General features: G+C 39.9%; 1 protein-coding gene across 6 annotated transcripts in view; it reads right to left on the bottom strand.

Annotated features, from left to right (window-relative positions):
* POLQ (DNA polymerase theta) overlaps positions 1-18,784 on the bottom strand; it is a 59,208-nt gene that overhangs the window by 8,852 nt on the left and 31,572 nt on the right. For 3 of the 6 annotated variants that reach the window (XR_014854152.1, XM_085070049.1, XM_085070078.1), the window contains exons 17-29: positions 17,883-18,026; positions 17,073-17,269; positions 15,374-15,614; positions 14,242-14,435; positions 12,474-12,611; positions 10,989-11,163; positions 10,364-10,499; positions 7,780-7,898; positions 7,005-7,189; positions 6,553-6,664; positions 4,846-4,970; positions 3,218-3,371; positions 1,353-1,468 (exon numbers count right to left, since the gene is read on the bottom strand). Coding sequence is in view for 5 of the 6 variants with exons in the window: in XM_085070049.1 (XP_084926175.1) it covers positions 1,353-1,468; positions 3,218-3,371; positions 4,846-4,970; positions 6,553-6,664; positions 7,005-7,189; positions 7,780-7,898; positions 10,364-10,499; positions 10,989-11,163; positions 12,474-12,611; positions 14,242-14,435; positions 15,374-15,614; positions 17,073-17,269; positions 17,883-18,026 (2,036 nt within the window). In the remaining variant the exon portion in view is untranslated. Of the gene's footprint in view, positions 1-1,352; positions 1,469-3,217; positions 3,372-4,845; positions 4,971-6,552; positions 6,665-7,004; positions 7,190-7,779; positions 7,899-10,363; positions 10,500-10,988; positions 11,164-11,465; positions 11,561-12,473; positions 12,612-14,241; positions 14,436-15,373; positions 15,615-17,072; positions 17,270-17,882; positions 18,027-18,784 lie in introns of those variants that run through there. The other 3 variants (XM_085070063.1, XM_085070073.1, XM_085070077.1) reach the window with 3 other exon arrangements.

Here is an 18,784-nt window from a genome sequence, read left to right as displayed (position 1 = left end):
TGAGAACGGTCACAGATCCAGCACATGGCACCAGCAAAGAACATCAGATTAGGGCTGCAACTAGAACCAGGGACAGCAGCTGTGCTGCAGGGGAGATAGGAAAACCTGCTGGTTTAAGCACAGAAAAATCTATGGACAGAAATATATCTGAAGGAAGTTAGAAAAGCTGGTAATAATTGCCCTTGAAGTTGAGGAAGTTGATGAAAAAATTAAAAACCAATAAATAATAAGCAAATTCATTCACTTGTCTCCAGTTCTCCTGGGAATATCACAATAAACTGGAGTCAGTATCTAAAGATGTTAAAGCCTATGCTCAGGGGATTTCAGTCTTCTACAGGAAGAATATCAGATGCCTTTTTGTCTCTAAAACAGCCTGCCTAGATTGAAGAAGCAGATGTCTGAATAAAGCTGGCAAAATGAGCAAAAACTTGAGCTGAGAGTCATGAGAAAAATATTAAACCTTTTTATTTAAATTAATATATATGTTATTAATAGATATATTAATTTTTTATTCTTCATAGTTCTATTAATACATATTTATTAATATATACCTGCATGCTCAGGCCAGTCAGCACTGCTGAAAGCTCTGTCAGACTAGGAGCTCCTGCTTGCCAACAGGAGACAACCTTTTGTCATTAAGGATGTAGATGCACAGAAGTGGAAGAAAAGTATATCCAAGATATGGAAGCAGAGCCTGGCAGCTTCCCTGTGCTTGTGCTCAGGACTTGGGAAACACTGAGCTGCCAACATGCAGCTGAAACACCTGAAAGCTGTCAACATCTGTGCCCAGGCACGGGGCTGCCTTCAGGGAGGAAGAGCACACACACACCCACAGACACACATGAAAGGCACTTTCAAACCACAGAACACATCCCTGGTACCCCCCATGCTGCCAACCAGCACCATAATGCTCCCACCAGGAAGACAAAGTAGCAGGGGAATGAGTAAACAAGTACCAAAAGGACAGAATCCTCCTTTCCCTGCACAGAGTACAAACCACAGCTGTAGGATTACATGTTCTGAGTTAGGCACCAGAGCATAAACAGGGATGCAAAACTGAGGAAACACTTCCCCTTCCACCTGTCATCAATAGTAAGCTATTTCACTCATCAAGCCTCGCAGAGAAGTGGCATGAACTGCTGTTATAAGCAACAAAGCACATGCTGAAAATTAACTTCAGCCATGGGGATGGCTTGAGTCTGCAAATCAAGGGATCAGGCATGCAAACATGTTTTTTTCACCCAACTGAACTTTGTTTTCACCCTGAGAAGAGAATGTGAGCTCCTAGAAGAAGGCTTGTTTGAAATACAGTAATGCAGTAGAGAGCTGGAAGAGCAACTGCAGGGCTGTACCTGGATGACATCGTCCTCTGCAACTTCATAGAGGAGCTCATCGTGCAGCTGCAGGATAAAGAAGCCTCCTCTGATGGGATGTAACATCCCTGCATTCCTCCTCCTCGACAGCCTTCCTACACAGGTGAAGAGCAGAGACACCATCATACAAAAGTGTGCTTCTTGCATCAAAAACCTTTGCATATTCCTAGTGCTGAGAAAAAGAATGTGAGGAACTTGAGAATTAAAAAGCCCATGCCTACAGACAAAACCACAAATCATTGCTATTCTATCAATATTTGTACAGCTACCGAGGGAAAAAATGTTAATGAAAAGTATTTTAGACATACACATTTCAACCTTACATTATAAAAATATGAATCAGAACAGAAACAAGAGACAGTTGTGTCTCCTGAACCATCTGTTTTAAAAGTAAATTTTAAACAAAATCGTATCAAGTTTAATCAGAAGCTGGTTTACAACATTCTCTCTGGCAATGAATTAGGATTCTGCATTTCTTCCAGAAACATTTCAATGGCTAGCTTAAGAAAGCAGTGAGCCTCTTGCAATATGCAGTTTCTGAAACTGTAGCTCCTGAGTGAAATAGAGGAAGGGAAAAAAAGAGCAGTTATTGAATAAACAAGTAAGCAGCTGACAAAACCAAGATCCTGGTAGGCCTTCCCTGACAAAACATAAAACAAACCCTTCCATGGTAAAAGCTGTTGGTGTTTTAAAATAAACAAACACAACCTCACACACACAGACTCAAAAGATATTTATTTCTCAGGTTAGCTAACAGGAGGACTTCAGTTCACAAAAAGGGTTTCAAGCCATCATCAGTTCCTCACACAAACCTCACACTGAAGCAGCAATGCTGAAGCAGCCACATGATGCAGGATGCTCCTCTGATGGCACAGGCATTCCTAACTTGCTGAAAAATAATACCTTCCAGTTCTTGAAACACTCAGTATCAGAGCAGGGAAAAGCCATCACAAATGCATCTACTCATCTCCCCACAGTTATACTGGCCAAAGGTCAGTAGCTTCTGCCCCTAGGAGGGATGTGAAGCTCTGCCAAGCACATGCCTTCTACTCATAGCTGACCTCTGAATCTGGTCTCTCCAAAATAAACTCCCTGACATATTTTCAGAGGTTTGGCAATTAATTTAGTTTCCAAATCAGACTCTTCATATTAAGACAGCTTCATGTTTCAACTGAAGCATAAGAACTATCAAAGAAATATAGCTCTCCATCTCTTTAAGTTGTCTTTATAAAATATGCCTGATGAGCAAAACACCATCTACATTATGCTAAAAAAAGTCTTCATGGCATTCCTCTGGGAATGAGCACCCCAGCACAACTTTGCTATCTGCATAGAAAAAACTTAAAGGAAAAACTTTAAGAAAAAACTTCTGCTGTCAGCCAGAAAAAACTTAAGCTGATAAGTGCTTCATATAATACTCTTGCGGAGTCTGTACATCAAATTCCAGCCAACAAATTCCAGACTTAACTCTAACCAAAAAATGTATTTTTGGAACCAGAAGTTGTCCCACTCAATCTTTTCACTGCCTCTGAAGCCAGAGTTTCTGCTCAGTTTCTCCTTCCTACTTTTGAACTATTCTGTGGTGGCATCACAGACCACATCACACAGGAACTCTCACTGCCAACCTTTGCAAGACCTGCTCTGAGGTAATTGGATTCTCTGCTCTGGTCACATTGCTTTAGTTCAGTTTCTTCTCCTTCCTTATGAACTTTTTTGCCATTAAACACAGACTTACCACTGTCAGGAAAAAAAACACCTCCCAGCCCTAGGCTCAAAGGCCTTTTCCCAGGTTTTTAGTAACACTGAAAATCTTGCTCCAATGTGCAAAGAAGAGGCAACCATACCAGTCTTATCTTTCTGGAAGGAGCTCTCCAGGTGTCCATGAGACTTGATCACAGAGGAAAAAGCTTCCAGGCGTCTCTGAATATTCACAGTGGCTGTTTTGACAATATCTGCAGCAGATCCCTGAACAGTTGTATTCACAGCCTGTCGCTCTGCCTGAACAGAGAGAGTTGTTCTCAAAACTCACCCCCAAAAAATTAAATCCAGCATGTCCCATGTACTTAATTAAAAATAATAAATACATAGCCAAATATACACACAGTAAAAGTTCCAATTAAAGAGTTTGTTCTATCTGCCTGAAATATCTGTTGTAGACTAGCTTCAGTCACAAAATTAATACAGGCAACTGAGAAAATTCCACAAATTGAAAGTTAATGAATATCAAGGGTAATAACCTGCAAGAGGCACAATCCACAAGAAGGAGAAGCATATACACATGGTCACAGTTTCAAGGGGAGTGGAAAAATCTCAGTTACTCCAAGCACCACAAGACACTTCTGTCTTTCTTCAAAGCCACCAGGGATGGACAATCAAAGGCAAGAAGCTGGACTTCATGGACCAACAATCTGGTCTGCCACACTAAATCCTGACTGCCAGAGCATTACAGCTGTGCAAAAACACACCAGACCATTTTTTTTCAACACAAGCAACTTCTCTACTAATCCCCTCCTCAGACAAGAAAACTGTATTCTAAGCTTCTTCTCTCTTTGGTTAGAGCCGAAATAGGAGCAAAAAATTACAAGGATGCTGAAATGAAAGCGAAGTCAATTCATTAACTGGTCTTTAATATGATTTTAAAGAATAAATCAAAGTTGAACAGAAGATACATCTACAGAGCTTCCTGCTGAAATATTTTTCAGATCAAATTGTCCAATAATGTCAGAAGTTTTTTGAAAGCCTTCTTGTTTCCCTGTCAACTATTTGGAGTACAAACTCCCCCACTTCCTCCCTCTTCTACTCTAGTCTTTAATTCCACACAACCTGATCCAGCTTCCTACTGAGAAGTATAATGCTTCCTCCTCACAGAAACATCTCCCTAGGGAGTCAATTTACTCTTACTGAAGTAGAGTCTATGGCAGAAGTGTCCAAAATGACCTGGAAAAAAAATTAATGCTAGTGCAAAGGTGTATACCAAGTAAATATTTATCTAAGAAATTAAAGTAATTTTCCTTTGAGGGAAAATAAGGAACAAATACCCAAAAATACAGGACTTAAATGCCCTTTCTTGTTCAAGTGTACAGCATGTAACATACAAAGACTGCTGAGTGGGAACAACTTAGCCTGAAGAGTTAAAGCCTATCACTGTGTGGAGGCTTTTTAAAATCATGTCCATTGATTTCAATAAATTACTCACTCCAGCTCCAACGTGGGAGTTCTGAAGTGAGGTTGGCACAGTGATGACAGCTGCACACCCAGTCACAGAAGACTTACGTCAAACAGGCCATGACAAAAGCTCTGTTATTCAGATAATGACTGAGGGAACAATGAAATAAGCAAGAAGAGGAAGGTCATGACCAAGATGGCTCACAAACCTTGTAAAACTGCAGATATGGCTATGCAAAGAAATCTGGTGTTTTAAAAGTAAATTTTTTAAAATATTTTTTAAAAAAATGTACTGCACTCAACATACATGAGCTTTACTGTAGGGATTTGGATCTTTGATGGCTGGCAGGTATCGCCGTCTCCCCAGGATGGTTTGTACAAACCCATCCCTTCTGCAGCTCCGCACTGTCTCCCTCAAGAATTTCTGAACCCCTGTGAAAGGAGAGAGAAAGTTTTCTGTAATGTTTTCAGCTGATGTCCTGTACTGACTTCTCAGTGGGGTCACTGAAAGCAGTCTGGGGCAGCCAAGCAGCACAGAGGTAAATCCTTTAAATTTCCCAGACCCCATCAGTGGACAAAAAGCAGACGATCGCTCAGTCAGCTCTGCTGCAAAACCTATTAAGAGTTTTGAGGTGGAAGAGAGTGCACAGTGTCAGGATATCTGGCTGTGCACAAGGAGGTGGGAAGTCCATTCTGCACAGTGCCCAGGCACAGAGGGTCATACGTGTATTATTGATAATGGAGAGGTCAGAACCTGCCCCAGCACTGGCAAGACAAGTAGTAGGAAGGGAGTAAATTGAAAGCAGAAGCCAAAGCCCTTGATGCCTCAGGCTGCCTGACTTCAGGCTGTGTCCCTTCAGATTCTAAGATGAAAGAAACTTACCCACCTGCACTTTGCAAGGGAAGGAGCAAATCCATCAAGAGTGTGAAAAATAAACTTAGGTCAAAGAAAGGTGAGAAAGGGAACAGTGAACTTGCACTGCAAGTTCAGGTAACAACTGTACTAAATTGGGAAAAGTTAACTTCAGATGGTTTCTTTCCATGTTTACAAAACATAAAATGTAAAAGGAGCTATTCAAAATGAAGACTGACAGCATTAGTCAACTCATTAGGTATGTCATTTAGCAGTCAGCCTGGCAACACATACCAAGTGAAAATCCATGAGAAGTGAAGTTACAATGTAAGGTACACTGAGGGTTATATGCATACACATGTACTGAGAGAGAGGAAGTGGGAAGTTGCTCCTAATTGTCCCAAAGGAGAGACTATTCAGAAATTAATGGAGACTAAGCAGACTCTTGATAGAAAAACATTTGTCTCCATCTGTCTCCTAAAGAAACAAACCCTAAATCTTCAGAACATAATTTTCCAGCTAATTTTCAAGTTCTGTGATTAGAGCTAGATGCCTCTTGTCCCATTTGCCCTCCATTCTTTGCCTGATTGCAGCTCTATTCTCTCTACAGCTTTCCTAAAAATTAACATGCCTCTTAAAAACCCAACAATGTCTTTTTACAAAACATGAGAGAGCTACTCTGAGCAGCTGGATAAAAATTAAAGCATAATATGCAAAACAGTTTAAAACTCCATGAAAGCAGAACACAAGAGCAGAAGAAAGAAATGGTTATATTTAAAAACTATAAGAAGCATGGCCTGAAGTTGTCACAGCATATAATTTGAAGCTGTGTATTTTAAAAAGGAAAAGCATGTTTCTCATTCAGAAACTTAAGAGCTTTAAAATTACTCCTCAGGGCTTATTAATTAATTAAAATAACAAAAAAATTAATGTAATAAATAAAGAACGAAGTCCTAAAGGTGAATAAAACCAGAGAGTAAAGTAAAACATTACAGAGCATCAAACTGCTGCACTCATGCACTGGACATTTTCAAAATGAAAAGCATTTTCAAGAGAAACAAGTAGTAGGTTGAGACAACTTTAGGATTTGAAGAGAGATGGAGAGAAGGGATTAAAAACAACAACCACCACCACCCTGCTCCCAAACAGCCATATCCAAACCTGTGTATCTTGATTTGAAGGATTCAATATAATTGGCAGCTTCATTTTCATCAATCCCCATCTGCTCGCCTAAAGACTTTGCTCCTATTCCATAGATGATTCCATAGCAAATCTGCCAGAGGACAGGGTGAAGAATCGCAACCGCACGGTCAGCCACGCAGAGAAAGCAGAGCAAAACAAAATGTTATTCACTGGAAGACAAGTGTATGGAAACAAGGGCAAGTATTCAAGAAGAGAGACCCCCTCTGAGTCCAAGCCATTCATGCTGCTTTTCTCCAAACCTCCACAGCTCCAGTTGCAGCGTAGTGAGAGTGGGAGGAAGGACAAAGCAACTACTGAACAATCATGGCTGAACTCAAACAGAAAAACATTACTACTGTGACTCCACGATGTGTTGAACACTGAACCTTCCCACCCAGAAAACTGCTACTGAATTTTTTTCCTAAAATTACCTGCTTAGCTTGCTGCCTGGTCCTGTCTCCAACAGCTTCAGGATCAATCATTTTCCACTCTGCTGCGATGCTCTTGAAGACATCAGTACCACCATTCAAGGCTTGAATGAGGCGACAGTCACAAGACAAATGAGCAAGGATCCTCAGTTCCAGCTGAGAGTAATCAGCAGCCAAGATTAAGCCACCTGAAGTCAAGAAGTTATCAGAAAGCATTATTTAATAAATTACTCCAACATTCCATCCAACTTTCCAGCAAGAGGGACCGAACCCATCCTTTATCTTCTGCTCTGAGATTTTTGCACAGCAATTTCTATCAGACAAATTGTTCCCTGTTTCCCCAGTGCTCAGGCCTGCCTGCTTTACATCCAGTCACTGCACCTAGAATCCATCAAAACCATATAAACAAGTATCTGTCCAGGTGTCTGAGACAGAGCAGGCAACATGAGAACTGACATTTGGATAGAAAGAACACTAGATAGAGTGCAATTTGTGTATTAAGAGCAGCCTTAGCTACCTCTCTAAAAAATAGGTATTCTTAAAGAGGAAATGAAAGTGTGAACGTGTGAATTAAATCATTTGAATACTTTCCCCAACTGAAAAATCTCTCTTTTACAGTCTTGTGAATAATTTCGAAAGCATGCTAACTACTGCACTGGTTTTCCAAGCAGGCTGCTCAGACACTTATATACTGTTATCAATTCTTAAATCTTCTTTACATCTAGGATTTTTTGCTAACTATATACATAACAATTCCAGAGCAGGACCTCAGCATTACCTGGGAAGGGAACAAAAGCATGTCTCATGCTAACAGCAAATGGTATTCCTCTTTCTTCAGATCTGTTTGCAGCTTGAACCTTTAGCCCATTAGGCAGAATACTGGAACGCTTTCTGCATCTGTGGAGAAAAAGAATGACTGCCCTTCACCAATTCTGAAAATACTAAGAGATGCATAACCATTTTTGCTACAAAGAAGCAGTGAAAACAAGTGAGACAGTAGCCTCTACTCCATTTTTCTGAACAATCCATACCTGAATTTGACCATGGGGGAACAGGACAGAGATCACATAAACACCTGTAAGGGATTTACTGATTCTGAAAAGATTAAGGGATAAATCTTCCTCGTGCATTCAGGATTCAGTTCAGAAATTGGGTAATTCCACTCTAAAACAGGTAAGATGAATGGCCCCAGATCTGTGACGAGTGCATTCCAGAAAGACAACAGTCACAGGAATCCTAAAAATTCAACACTCCACCTTGAGTGCCAAGTCCTCCCTCAACATCATTCTTTTCTGCAGAATGCATACACCAGTCCATACCTAACAGAGGCAGAAAAATTCCCCTCCCCCAACATCACTCTCATTGCTGCACATGCACACACATTCACAAGCAAGCCTGTAAAAACAGAGCAGAAGTTACAGAAGACGTGCTCACAGCACATTGCACATTTCCTCCCTAAAGACTGAGGGGAAAATTGCCCCAAAGCTACTTGATCTTTTTTTCTGAGAGACCAGAACTTTACAGTGTCACCCAGGTACTCTGCATCCTCTCAGGGCTTGCTTAGGTCTCCTGTCCCACCAAGTCATTTGTAGCTGCAGAGGGAATTGTATCCATGAGCACAGCCACTGAACAGTGCACAGCTCTGGCACCATTCACATCACACACTCCCATCAGCACCAGTCTACCAGACAGTCCAGTGAGCTCTTCACTGGAAGGCAAAAAGCCTTTATAAGTCCTTGATGTTTGGATCAGGGATCTGAGCCAGTTCTTTATCAAAATGAAAAGGTATCTCTGAGATCAAGACTAGTTTCAGCAAAGAACAGAAAAAACATCATGCTCTCTCTTGTGCACTTTCTTTTCTTCTTAAGTATTGTCATTTCAGAAATGGTAGGGATAATGAGATGAAAGACAGCACAAAAATCACAGAAATAAATTTTCTAAAGAAATAAAGGTGAGGGACAATTGCATGTCTGGGTACTTGAGAAAATCACACTGTTCAGCATAGGTTCTCAGTTTAGTTAAATGTGTAAGGGCTTTATATGATGACCTAATTTAGCTACACTCCTTTGGTCAGAAGCTTCTTACAACAGGAGGACAGAGTAGCAACAGTACTTAGTAAGATAATAGACAGTCTGGACCAAAGTCTGGAAGGCCTATCAGACTTGGCTGGATGGCAATTTCTTTTGTGCCAGCAGTTATTTCTGTGCCTTTAGGATTGCCCAACTTCCTAACACAGTGGCTGCTTAACTAAGGAATGTACGGAAAAATAGGAAAAGTCAGCCTGAGAGATCTCTCAAAGTCTGGCAGGCACTCCATTCCTTTGATGAGCTACTCTCTACAGGGAAGGCTCTCAAGAAACCAGCACACTCCCCAGCCATCCTGAAAAGCTGCTGCAAGCCTGAGCACTGCCACAGCTTTATCTCAGAACAACATTCCTGCCTCCATGGCTATGCCTGGCTCTTCAGAGGAGAGATGGACAAGATCCTTCTGCTCCTGAGTTCTCTTCCCATTACTTCCCCAAGGCACAAGGGTGTTAAACACATGGTGGTAGGAGGTGCCAGACAGAAGAACCAAAAACATTACCAAATTTCTCACATCTTGCTGTGGGCAAAAAAAGCTTAGAAAAGTCACTCAGGTGAAGTACGTGGGACAAGAACCTGCATGGAAAGAGAAACTGAAAGGGCAGAAAAGCACCACCAAGTATGAAGCCTCAAAGCTCACAAGGGAGTTGCTAAAAGACTGACCTACTTGGTATTTCACTAGACTTCCACACAACTGTTTAGGCATTGGCACGTAATGCTGTCCAAGTACAATTGTAGAATCATAGAAAACAGGCATTTGGTTAACAGAAACCAAATTTAGAAACCTTCCTCTGCTACCTGGTAGTTTCTGCAGATCACTATCACAAATGAAATTATTAACAAATAATGAAAAATATGTTCACCCCTGTTCCCTTACAAAGGGAGCTGCACAGCATAAAACAAATGAATTTTCTTCTGCTTCTTCCACAATATCCTATCCTTTTTCAGAGTAGCTCTTAGCAAGTCAAACCACATCCTGACTTCAGTTTAGTTATTTTCATACTCAGGCTTTCCACCCAACAGCTGGGAGAATAGTGCTGATGTCACTGAAGGGTTTCATAAAGAATGTCAAAAAGCAAATAGCAACATGAAAACACATGCTGTTAGCATTATTATATCTTTCATGTATCACTGATTTTTAGGTGTTTATTCCCCTGTATAAGAAACACTGAATAAAAAGTCACACTGACATGACAGCAGCCACAGATGAAGTCAGAAAAGAGAAATTTGACAACCCAACCACATTAAGATTAGACTGAAGCTTTGCCAAGATCCTCCTACCTGCCCCCCAAAGCAGCACGAGAATTAACATTTCCATGAGCTTGGGAGGGTGGGCTTTCTTCAACCACAGTCGGCATTTCAATCTCAAAATCTCTTGGCACATTCTGGATATTTGGCTCTGAGAAGGTTACTCGACCTGAAAAAAAGACAGGGCAGAACTAAGGAAGGGTCCAAGTCAGAGTTTCTCTGACTCAACACAGCTGCACATACTCTGCATCTCCAAAATACAGTGGGGAGGAGGGTGAGACAGGACACAACCACAGATAACATTTTAAAAAAGGAAAAGTAATCCGTGTTTAATGGGCTTGTGATGGTTCCCTGCTTCTGTATCACTAATAAGACACTCCCAAATCCAGAACCTATTCTGGATTTACATGCTGAAATGTGCAAGAAATGAATAATACTGTTCAGTGAACACAGAAGCTTTTCTAAACAAATCTAGATTTTTAAGGCAGATACAAGTCAAATACCTATTTGATGTACACCAGTATATACCAGTACTTTTGTCTGGTTGAAGCAGAACACAGGCTTGATTTCCTATCTTTTCCCTTTAAAAAAAGCTACACACACATACAAAAAGACAAAAAAACAGTAAGAAGTGAGGCATTTGCACACATTTGTTCACCTGTAGCTGTGTGAGTCTGTGAAATTGGATATATCCTTTCCATTCCCAGTGCAGAATTCAGTCGCTTCTCCCTCTGTAGTGGAAACACCACTTTAGTAATGGCATTGTTGATCCTCCTCCATTCCAATATCAGCCCTGGCAATGGGTGAAGTGTCTTTAATTTCTCCAAAACATCCTTGGGGGAAGAAAAGGGCACAACTAATCAACAGCTTTTAAAACTTTATAAATAAAGTTTTTGCAGTTCTGCAGGAAAAAATGATTCCTTCACCCACAGTGAGCTTCCAGTGTCACTGCCTTAAAATTAAATCAATATCCTCTCCACTTATACCACCTACACCTGGGTAATCAAAGTACCACCTGACATAGCTGCAGTTTCATTACCCAGAAGAAGACAATCACTTCTCTTTGGACTTCTGCACCCTCTTAATCTGCACCAGACAATAAACCACCTGAAATGATGAAATAAAGCATCACTTGCCATAGGTCCCCTATGTTGTCTCTTCTTGTCCAGCGTTAATGATTCTCCTCCATCTTCTTGCATGTTTTTCTCCCTGCTCTCTCCTATCTGTACACTAGGAACACAAAGTGAAGCCCTTGACCATGCTCCTTGAAAGACAAAGCTGATCACTAGCAATCAAATCCTTTCAGTTTAATCAGAAATAGGAAGAGACTAACAAGAATTTCAAAAGACAGTGGCATGCAAACATTTCTCAAAATAACATGTTTTTTTGTGTGCAGCAGGCAGCTGCAGCCTCATCCCTCCACATCACAAATGGAGGAAATCCTCCCTATGCTTCTTGCCCCCTGCTCTGCCACCACCACTGCACTCAACATCTTCACTGCCACTTGAGTTCCAGAAATCAATACTTGTCTTCTGAGCACAGATTACACTGAACACGAGGAAACTAAGAAGACAACACAAATTAATGAGTCCTGAAAACAGGAACATATATATCTGCTAATTTCACTTGTCTGGCAAGAGCACCCACTAGCCTGCAGCATTTGGTATTCATGCAGGCCCACAATATTTATCAACTGGCAAGGATGTCAATAGCCTTCACATTATACAAGCTTCTGATATACTAAATTTGATAAGCCATCAGATTAGCCATTCTAAAGACAAATTCTTTGAAGCAAAAAATACAGATTTGATAGCAGCAGGAAGAGAAAATATTGTATTTAGCCAACATGGTATGTAAGTATCTCTCAAGCTGATGTGGAAAAATTCTTCTGCTATTGGCTTTACAAAATTATTGTGCTATTTTGGTCTTACACGTGATTTGGGAAATCAGATTCTGCCTGATTTATTCTTATTGAAGCCTGCTATTTATAGTCATGTCCTCACTGCACTCAAGCTTTAGGAGAGTAGGAGTTACTAACTCTGCTAACAGAGAAGGTAGGATCCAGTTTAAATTGCCAGTGGTAACTGGAGGAGCAAAAGGCAATTAAAATTTACTTTCAGACTAGAAATGAACTTTACTGTACCTTGGTTGTACTGAGCTGCTTGCTTAGCCTGACCCTGTTTCCTTTAGCAGTTGCTCTTCTGGTGTAACCCAAGGTCTTCTTGTTCCCTTGGCCTTTCACATCTCCATTTTGTGGCAACTTCAGCTCCAGGAACAACACCTGAAAGAGGCCAGCATCACGAATCAGTTTCTGCATGCTACTCCCAGGAGAAAACAAAAGCAACTGAGCACTTAAACAGCTTGTTCCAACCAAAGGATAGTACAAATGCTTCAGGTAATTAAAAAGCTGATTAAAGATCCATGCTATCAAAGTCATTCCTCCTCATTTTAATTAACTACGAAATGCAATTTAAAATCTCATTTTCTGAACACTCTAAGTTGGAGTTCAGGGGTATGTTTTTAGAAAAGGTAATTAACTCCATCCAATAAGTGAGGTTATTACTGACAGTCAACTGTAATAAAATGTAATGTTCAGATGACTGAAAGTGGGAAGAACATTGGTGGAAAAAAAGAACTGTTAGCAGGGAGCAGGCTTCAGAACAATATGAATGGCATAGAAGGAGGTGGTCACAAATACCTTTTAGGGAATAGCTGGAATATTCATTTTTGTAACAAATTGTCAAAAACTGGAAAATTAAGTATATGCCCATTTGGTGACAGAATACAGCTCTTCATTTTTCACTCTATATTTCTATGTAGCATTTTACACTACTTAGCAGCTATTGTCTTTCATTTCACAGCTGGCAGAAGGGAACAGAAAGCTTCTCTTTTGCACATTTATGTAGCACAGAAGTTCTACTGACACAAAACCAGAAGGGTGAAGTTCCATTAACCTATACAAGATACTTTACATGACTCATAATAAATTTCCACATGAGATACAAGCTTCTGTAGTTCAAAAAAGAGCATTTCAGAGAAAACTTTACTTCCTCTTTTCCATGAAACTCAGTGAAACTGAAGTCAAGCATTATTTCAGGAGTTCTAACTTAGACTGCTGTTACTGAGCAAGACTTCTACATTTGAAACAAAGAAGGAATATTTCTGTGGAACTTTTACTGATAGCTGCTTGCAAATTTTGACTACTTCCATATAAAGTACAGCCCCTCAGCAAGAAAATAGTATATGGAGACAAAAAGAGGGGGAGAAAAGCATGCACAGCAATTATAATCTATTTCAATTATTGCATGTAATTTATATTAAGAAATGTAAGTGAAATTCTTCAGGAATGAAAGCATTGCTATTTTGGATAGAAATCAGTCCTTAAAAGGTTCTTAAAAGTAGACAGTAGTCAATTCAAAACTTTTAAAGCAGTCTTGCGTCCTCTTTCATGCCTGTACAGGAACAATGCAAATTTTTCAGTACAACTATTCTTAGACTCAAGACTACATGACACCAAATCACATTTCGTGTGCAGGACCCTGGCATTCCAGAAGGCTTCTCCAATCCTGTACCACTCATCCAAAATACTCCAAAAGCCAATTAATTAGCAGATCATCTCATGCACCATGAGAAGCCAAAGTCCTATACAAACCACACACTTATTTTCGCTTGTGTTTTATTTCCAACATACATATTTCCACTTCTACCTTCTTTATCTCTGCTAAAGTTGGGAGAAACCAGAATGATCAAGCAGAGACACACAGCCTCTGGCAGTCAGCAAGCTAAAAATGAGTGCAAGAATAAATGAACTCTGAGCAGAGTTGGCTTTGCATTTTGTCCTTTCTTCATGTGGTCTTCCCAAGAAGATTTTTTTCCTTATTTTAGCCCCTCCTACCCCAACCCTGCCGTACCTCTGCGATGTCATCAGGGCTGGTCAAGGAGAAGCTGTGCCCTGCCAGCTGATATGCCTTGGTCTCAATCTCACTCAGTTTAGCTTGCATGACCTGTTTCTGGGTTTCATAGGCTGTTGTGCTGAAACCAATGCCATTCAGCTCCAGCAGAGCCAAGCAATAATGGGTAGGCATCTCCACTTTAGAAAATATATCTGTAGCAAGTACAAACCCCAAGAAAAGCTTTTATAAAACAGATCAACTGCAGATAAACAGATTCATTTAAAAAAATTAAAAAGGAGAATCCCCAGTTTTTAAAATATTGAATGTTCTGACACTGAAATCTTTTACTATAGATTTCACTTAAATACCTTTGTTTAATACACATTTCTCTGACACGCTTAATGAAAGGCTTTCTAACTTGATACATTTTAATTCCACCACACACATTTTAAAAATTCAGGTTCAACTGTAACAATCATAAATTATGTGGTAAACTTGCAATAGGTACTTCAGCAAGAATGGACCCTAATCTCGAGCTCTGGATAATTTAGGGGAAAGTATCATAATGATCACCAATAAATATGTGCTTTTTTGATGGTTTGTTTTAAAACAGCACCAGCACTCAACAATTATCAGTGCAAACACTATGGATCATTCACTATGGAGTCACAAGAGTTTCATGGACAGAATGCATACATGGCAGATAATGCTATATGGGCAAGCCAAAGAGAAAGAAATCTCCTTCAGAAAGCATTTGAGGATTTTAGGAATTGTTTCTGGCAAGGAAATTCAAAAACTTTTGAAAATGTTCATGAGAAACCATAGACAGACCCACAGTCCCCTAGAATGGCCAGGGTACTCACCTGGGAAGTAGTAATCTGCTTAATTCAGAGACTTAGAATAGACTCTGCTATGTCTTAACCACTGGAACTGGGGGATATTTGGGATATAAGAATTATATTTTGATTTTTTTTCCAGAATAGATATTCTTCCAAGGACATTTCCCTCTTTTCTTAAGTGAACATTTTGACACAATATATTTAAATAAGAACCTCCAAATGTCCTCTGTTCTGCACTGGTCATTAAGCCTGTAGTAGCACTGCTACATTTACCCTCCATCTTTGCCCCCAAGTGGAGGAGGAGTCTTTACCTGTCAGATTTTCCTTCTGCAATTCCTGATGGAGTTGGTCCATGACATTGAAGATAAGCACAGACTCTATGGCTGCTCTGTACCTTCCAGAATGGTCTCCACTGGCACTCAGCCCCAGGCTCTGCACCCCTTGGCCAGTGCCTAATCCTTCCAGGAGGGGCAGCTCACTGGGGAGAAAGTTGGTCACCATGTTGTGAAGGGTACGTTCCTTGGAGCCAGAATCCAGCAGCCAACATGCAACCTTAATAAGAGAGACCTCCATGGGACTTGTTTTTTATACTTTAGTCATGATACAACACAAATATTTAAAGGGGGATTAATTCAAGGTTATAGTGCAGATTATATCTCTTGACTTGGCAGACAAACTGCAACAATTTGTGGAAAAGCTACATGATTTCAGTGAAAACCTTCAAGAGGCTGAGCTTACTCAATTCTTGAGTAAGAATGGAAAGTTATTTCTTTCTAAAAGAAAAGTTATTTCAGTACATTTTAGAACTTTATCCTCTGTCAACTAAACACATCTTGAAGTGCATTTTCATTTATTAAAATTTAACACAAAGGGAATAAATATGAAAATCAGGATCAAAACATGATTAATCTGGAAAATTACTTTGTAAAGTTCACAACTTGCTATTGATCTAGAATATTAGCCAAGCTGAACTCTCTGGTCTTTTGCACAGCAGGACTAATGCCAAGAATTCTACATGGGATATTTTACTCCTAGTAGAGCTTAAACCCCTGTCTTCAAAGCAATTTCATTTATAGCTATATTTCAATTTCTTGTGTCAAAAAAGGATGACACACAGGTTTCTACATTGTCTCTGTCGTGCAAGCAGAAGTTAAAACCCACATGTGTATATATGAGGCTGGGGAGGGTGTGTGTATATATTCATTGTATGACTAAAATGAACAAATGTGAGTATGACTATTACATGGAACAGTGCAGGAAAAGATGCTTCTTTTACTGCTCTTCAATTTTATCCTAAAGCTATGTCTTGGAATTAAAAAAAGCTATGTTTGTCCTTGTGTTGAACACCTTGGCTATTTACCTGCAGAGTTGAGCATTGCCACGATGCTGTTCAGCCCATATGCAATGCAGGCTTTAAAAATCAACAGAATTTTTTATGCATCCAGAGCTTCTTGTAACATGGGCAAGAAAGTGCTTTTAGCTCAAGCTAGCATTTCATTTGCTTTACAACTAGTACTCAAACCTTTTGAAATTACATGTAAACTTTGTTTTGAGAAAATAATGGTAGCAAAGGGTCCATATGCATAGTGGATAATTCTTCTGCTTACAAAGTTTTCTGCTCTCAGAAGCAATAACCTGACCAGAAGCACTTGTGACATTTCAGTCCCAGCCTTCTTATGGCAACAAAACAGGAGTTAAGTCCTGTCCACTGAGACTGGGGAGAGATTTATCTTCATTTCCCCTGCCAAGTAAGGTATGAAATAATAATGTGTTAATCTCTGAAACTGTTTGTTTCTCTTGCAGGCACCATGAACATACATAGCAAAGCAAATGTCCCCTAAATACTGTTGTAGATTTCCCACGGAAAGAAAATTTCACTAAACCTCCTGACAGATGTGCACATTCATACCTAAATAACAGAAGTACCAGAAGGTACTCCTGTCTTTCCACTGTTGTGTTTAAACTAGCAGTTGTGTTTAAACCCAAGCTAAATTTCTTAATCCTGCAAACCTTTGGGTCCTCAAAACTTCCTTCCAAGGAGATGCCACAAGCCATCAGCAGAGTTTTGTAGTGCTGGATGAAGTCATACACGATAAGTGATCGCTCCTTCTTGAGCTGCTTCTGCAGGTACAACTGCAGCTGGTTCAGTCTCTCTGTCACAGATAGGCTTTGGTCCAAAGGTGGTGGTGCCAAACTCAGACTGATTTCTAAGGCAGGAAACACAAGCAAAAGTCATCATTTAACCATCATTACATAAAAAGAAAGGCAAGAGAAAAATCTTGAATGCAACCACCTAAAGCACAAAAGCGACAACTGAACTATGAACAAATAACAATATATCTACAGCATTATTACATATTTTATCAAACCAAACAAGGCTCCCAAAAGCAATATGCTGTGTCTGTAGTAACAAACAAAGGATATACAGGAATAAAACTCTAGTCACACGGTCACTCAGCACAGACTGGGCTATGTTCAGCATTTGAGTATTAGTTTTGTTCTGGAGACCAAAAATTGAAAGAGATTGAAAGTGAAAAACAAGTTAGGTAATGAGAACATGGGAGTAAGCTAACATTTTAGCCATATGCATGCTCACAGTCCAGTGCCTGAGCCAATTACCTGCCCTTATTACACAGCAGTATAAATGTATCCACTGCACTCTGTTCAAGGGCGCTTAACACCCAAGACTGCTAAATTATTCAACCACACAACTGAGCTGGGGTCAGGACACTCACAGCACTTCCAAGAACCTCATCTGCTGAAGGTACTTTTTGGAGATGCTGTGTCAAGTAACCCAGCACAGCCTGTCTGCTCACTTACCAGTCTGATCTTGTATCTGCTGCAAAGAGATATAGTAGGCATCTTTTCCACCCCAACACACTGCCAGTCCGACTACCAAGATGTCCTCACATCCTTGGACAGGAAATCCATCATCTTTAACTTGCATGCACTGAGGAGAACTCACTAAAGAAATAATTTGAAGTTACAATTATAAAATAGCATCCATTAGTACAGAGAGATTTGGTCCTGAAAATGTAAATATATATAGTTGAGCCTAAAACTGAATATTATCAAGTCTCATTAAAGTGAAGGAGCTGAGTTTTAGTAGAGGATGGAGAACTCGTGTCAAGCATTTCCTTGATAGGTCTTTGGTAGTAGTAATGAAGTGTTAGCAGCTTGTTGGTATGTGAGAGCATCTGAATATTCTTCTGTGACTGCCTCTGAACCAAGGTTAAACATTTTCAAGTATTTTCAAAATGTAAACTTGGTTCCATATAAGCATGTGTAAAATTCAGATCAGCCTCTAGGTTGTTGCAATATTGCTTCTTTTTTTCCCCACAGAAGTACTCATATGCTGCAGTTTGCTTCAGCTTTATAAACATACTCTTCCCTTAAAATGACAAGATTAAGCAGTGAGATTCTTTGCTGTCATATTGCCATAACAACAACAACATTTCTTAACTATCAAAACAGATTTTTGATGGACAAATGTGAAATTCTTTTTAGAATGGAAGGAATACATTTCTATCTCAGCTCCTGAAGAGGTTGCTAGAAAAGGCCAGTATTTAGAAGGCATGCTTTATGGGTGGCTCAATCTGAACAGGAGGAAAACTGTATTTACACTGAGGGTGACAGAACTCTGGAACAGATTGCCCAAAGAGGTTTCCACTGTCCATGCCCTAGTTCCTCCTTCATATCTCCTTCCCTAGAGATATTCAAAA

The sequence above is a fragment of the Lichenostomus cassidix genome, chromosome 1 (assembly GCF_008360975.1).
Source record: "Lichenostomus cassidix isolate B80296 chromosome 1, HeHo_3.0, whole genome shotgun sequence".
In the NCBI taxonomy this organism is placed as follows: Eukaryota; Metazoa; Chordata; class Aves; order Passeriformes; family Meliphagidae; genus Lichenostomus; species Lichenostomus cassidix.
This window is presented reverse-complemented; position numbering and strand designations above follow the sequence as displayed.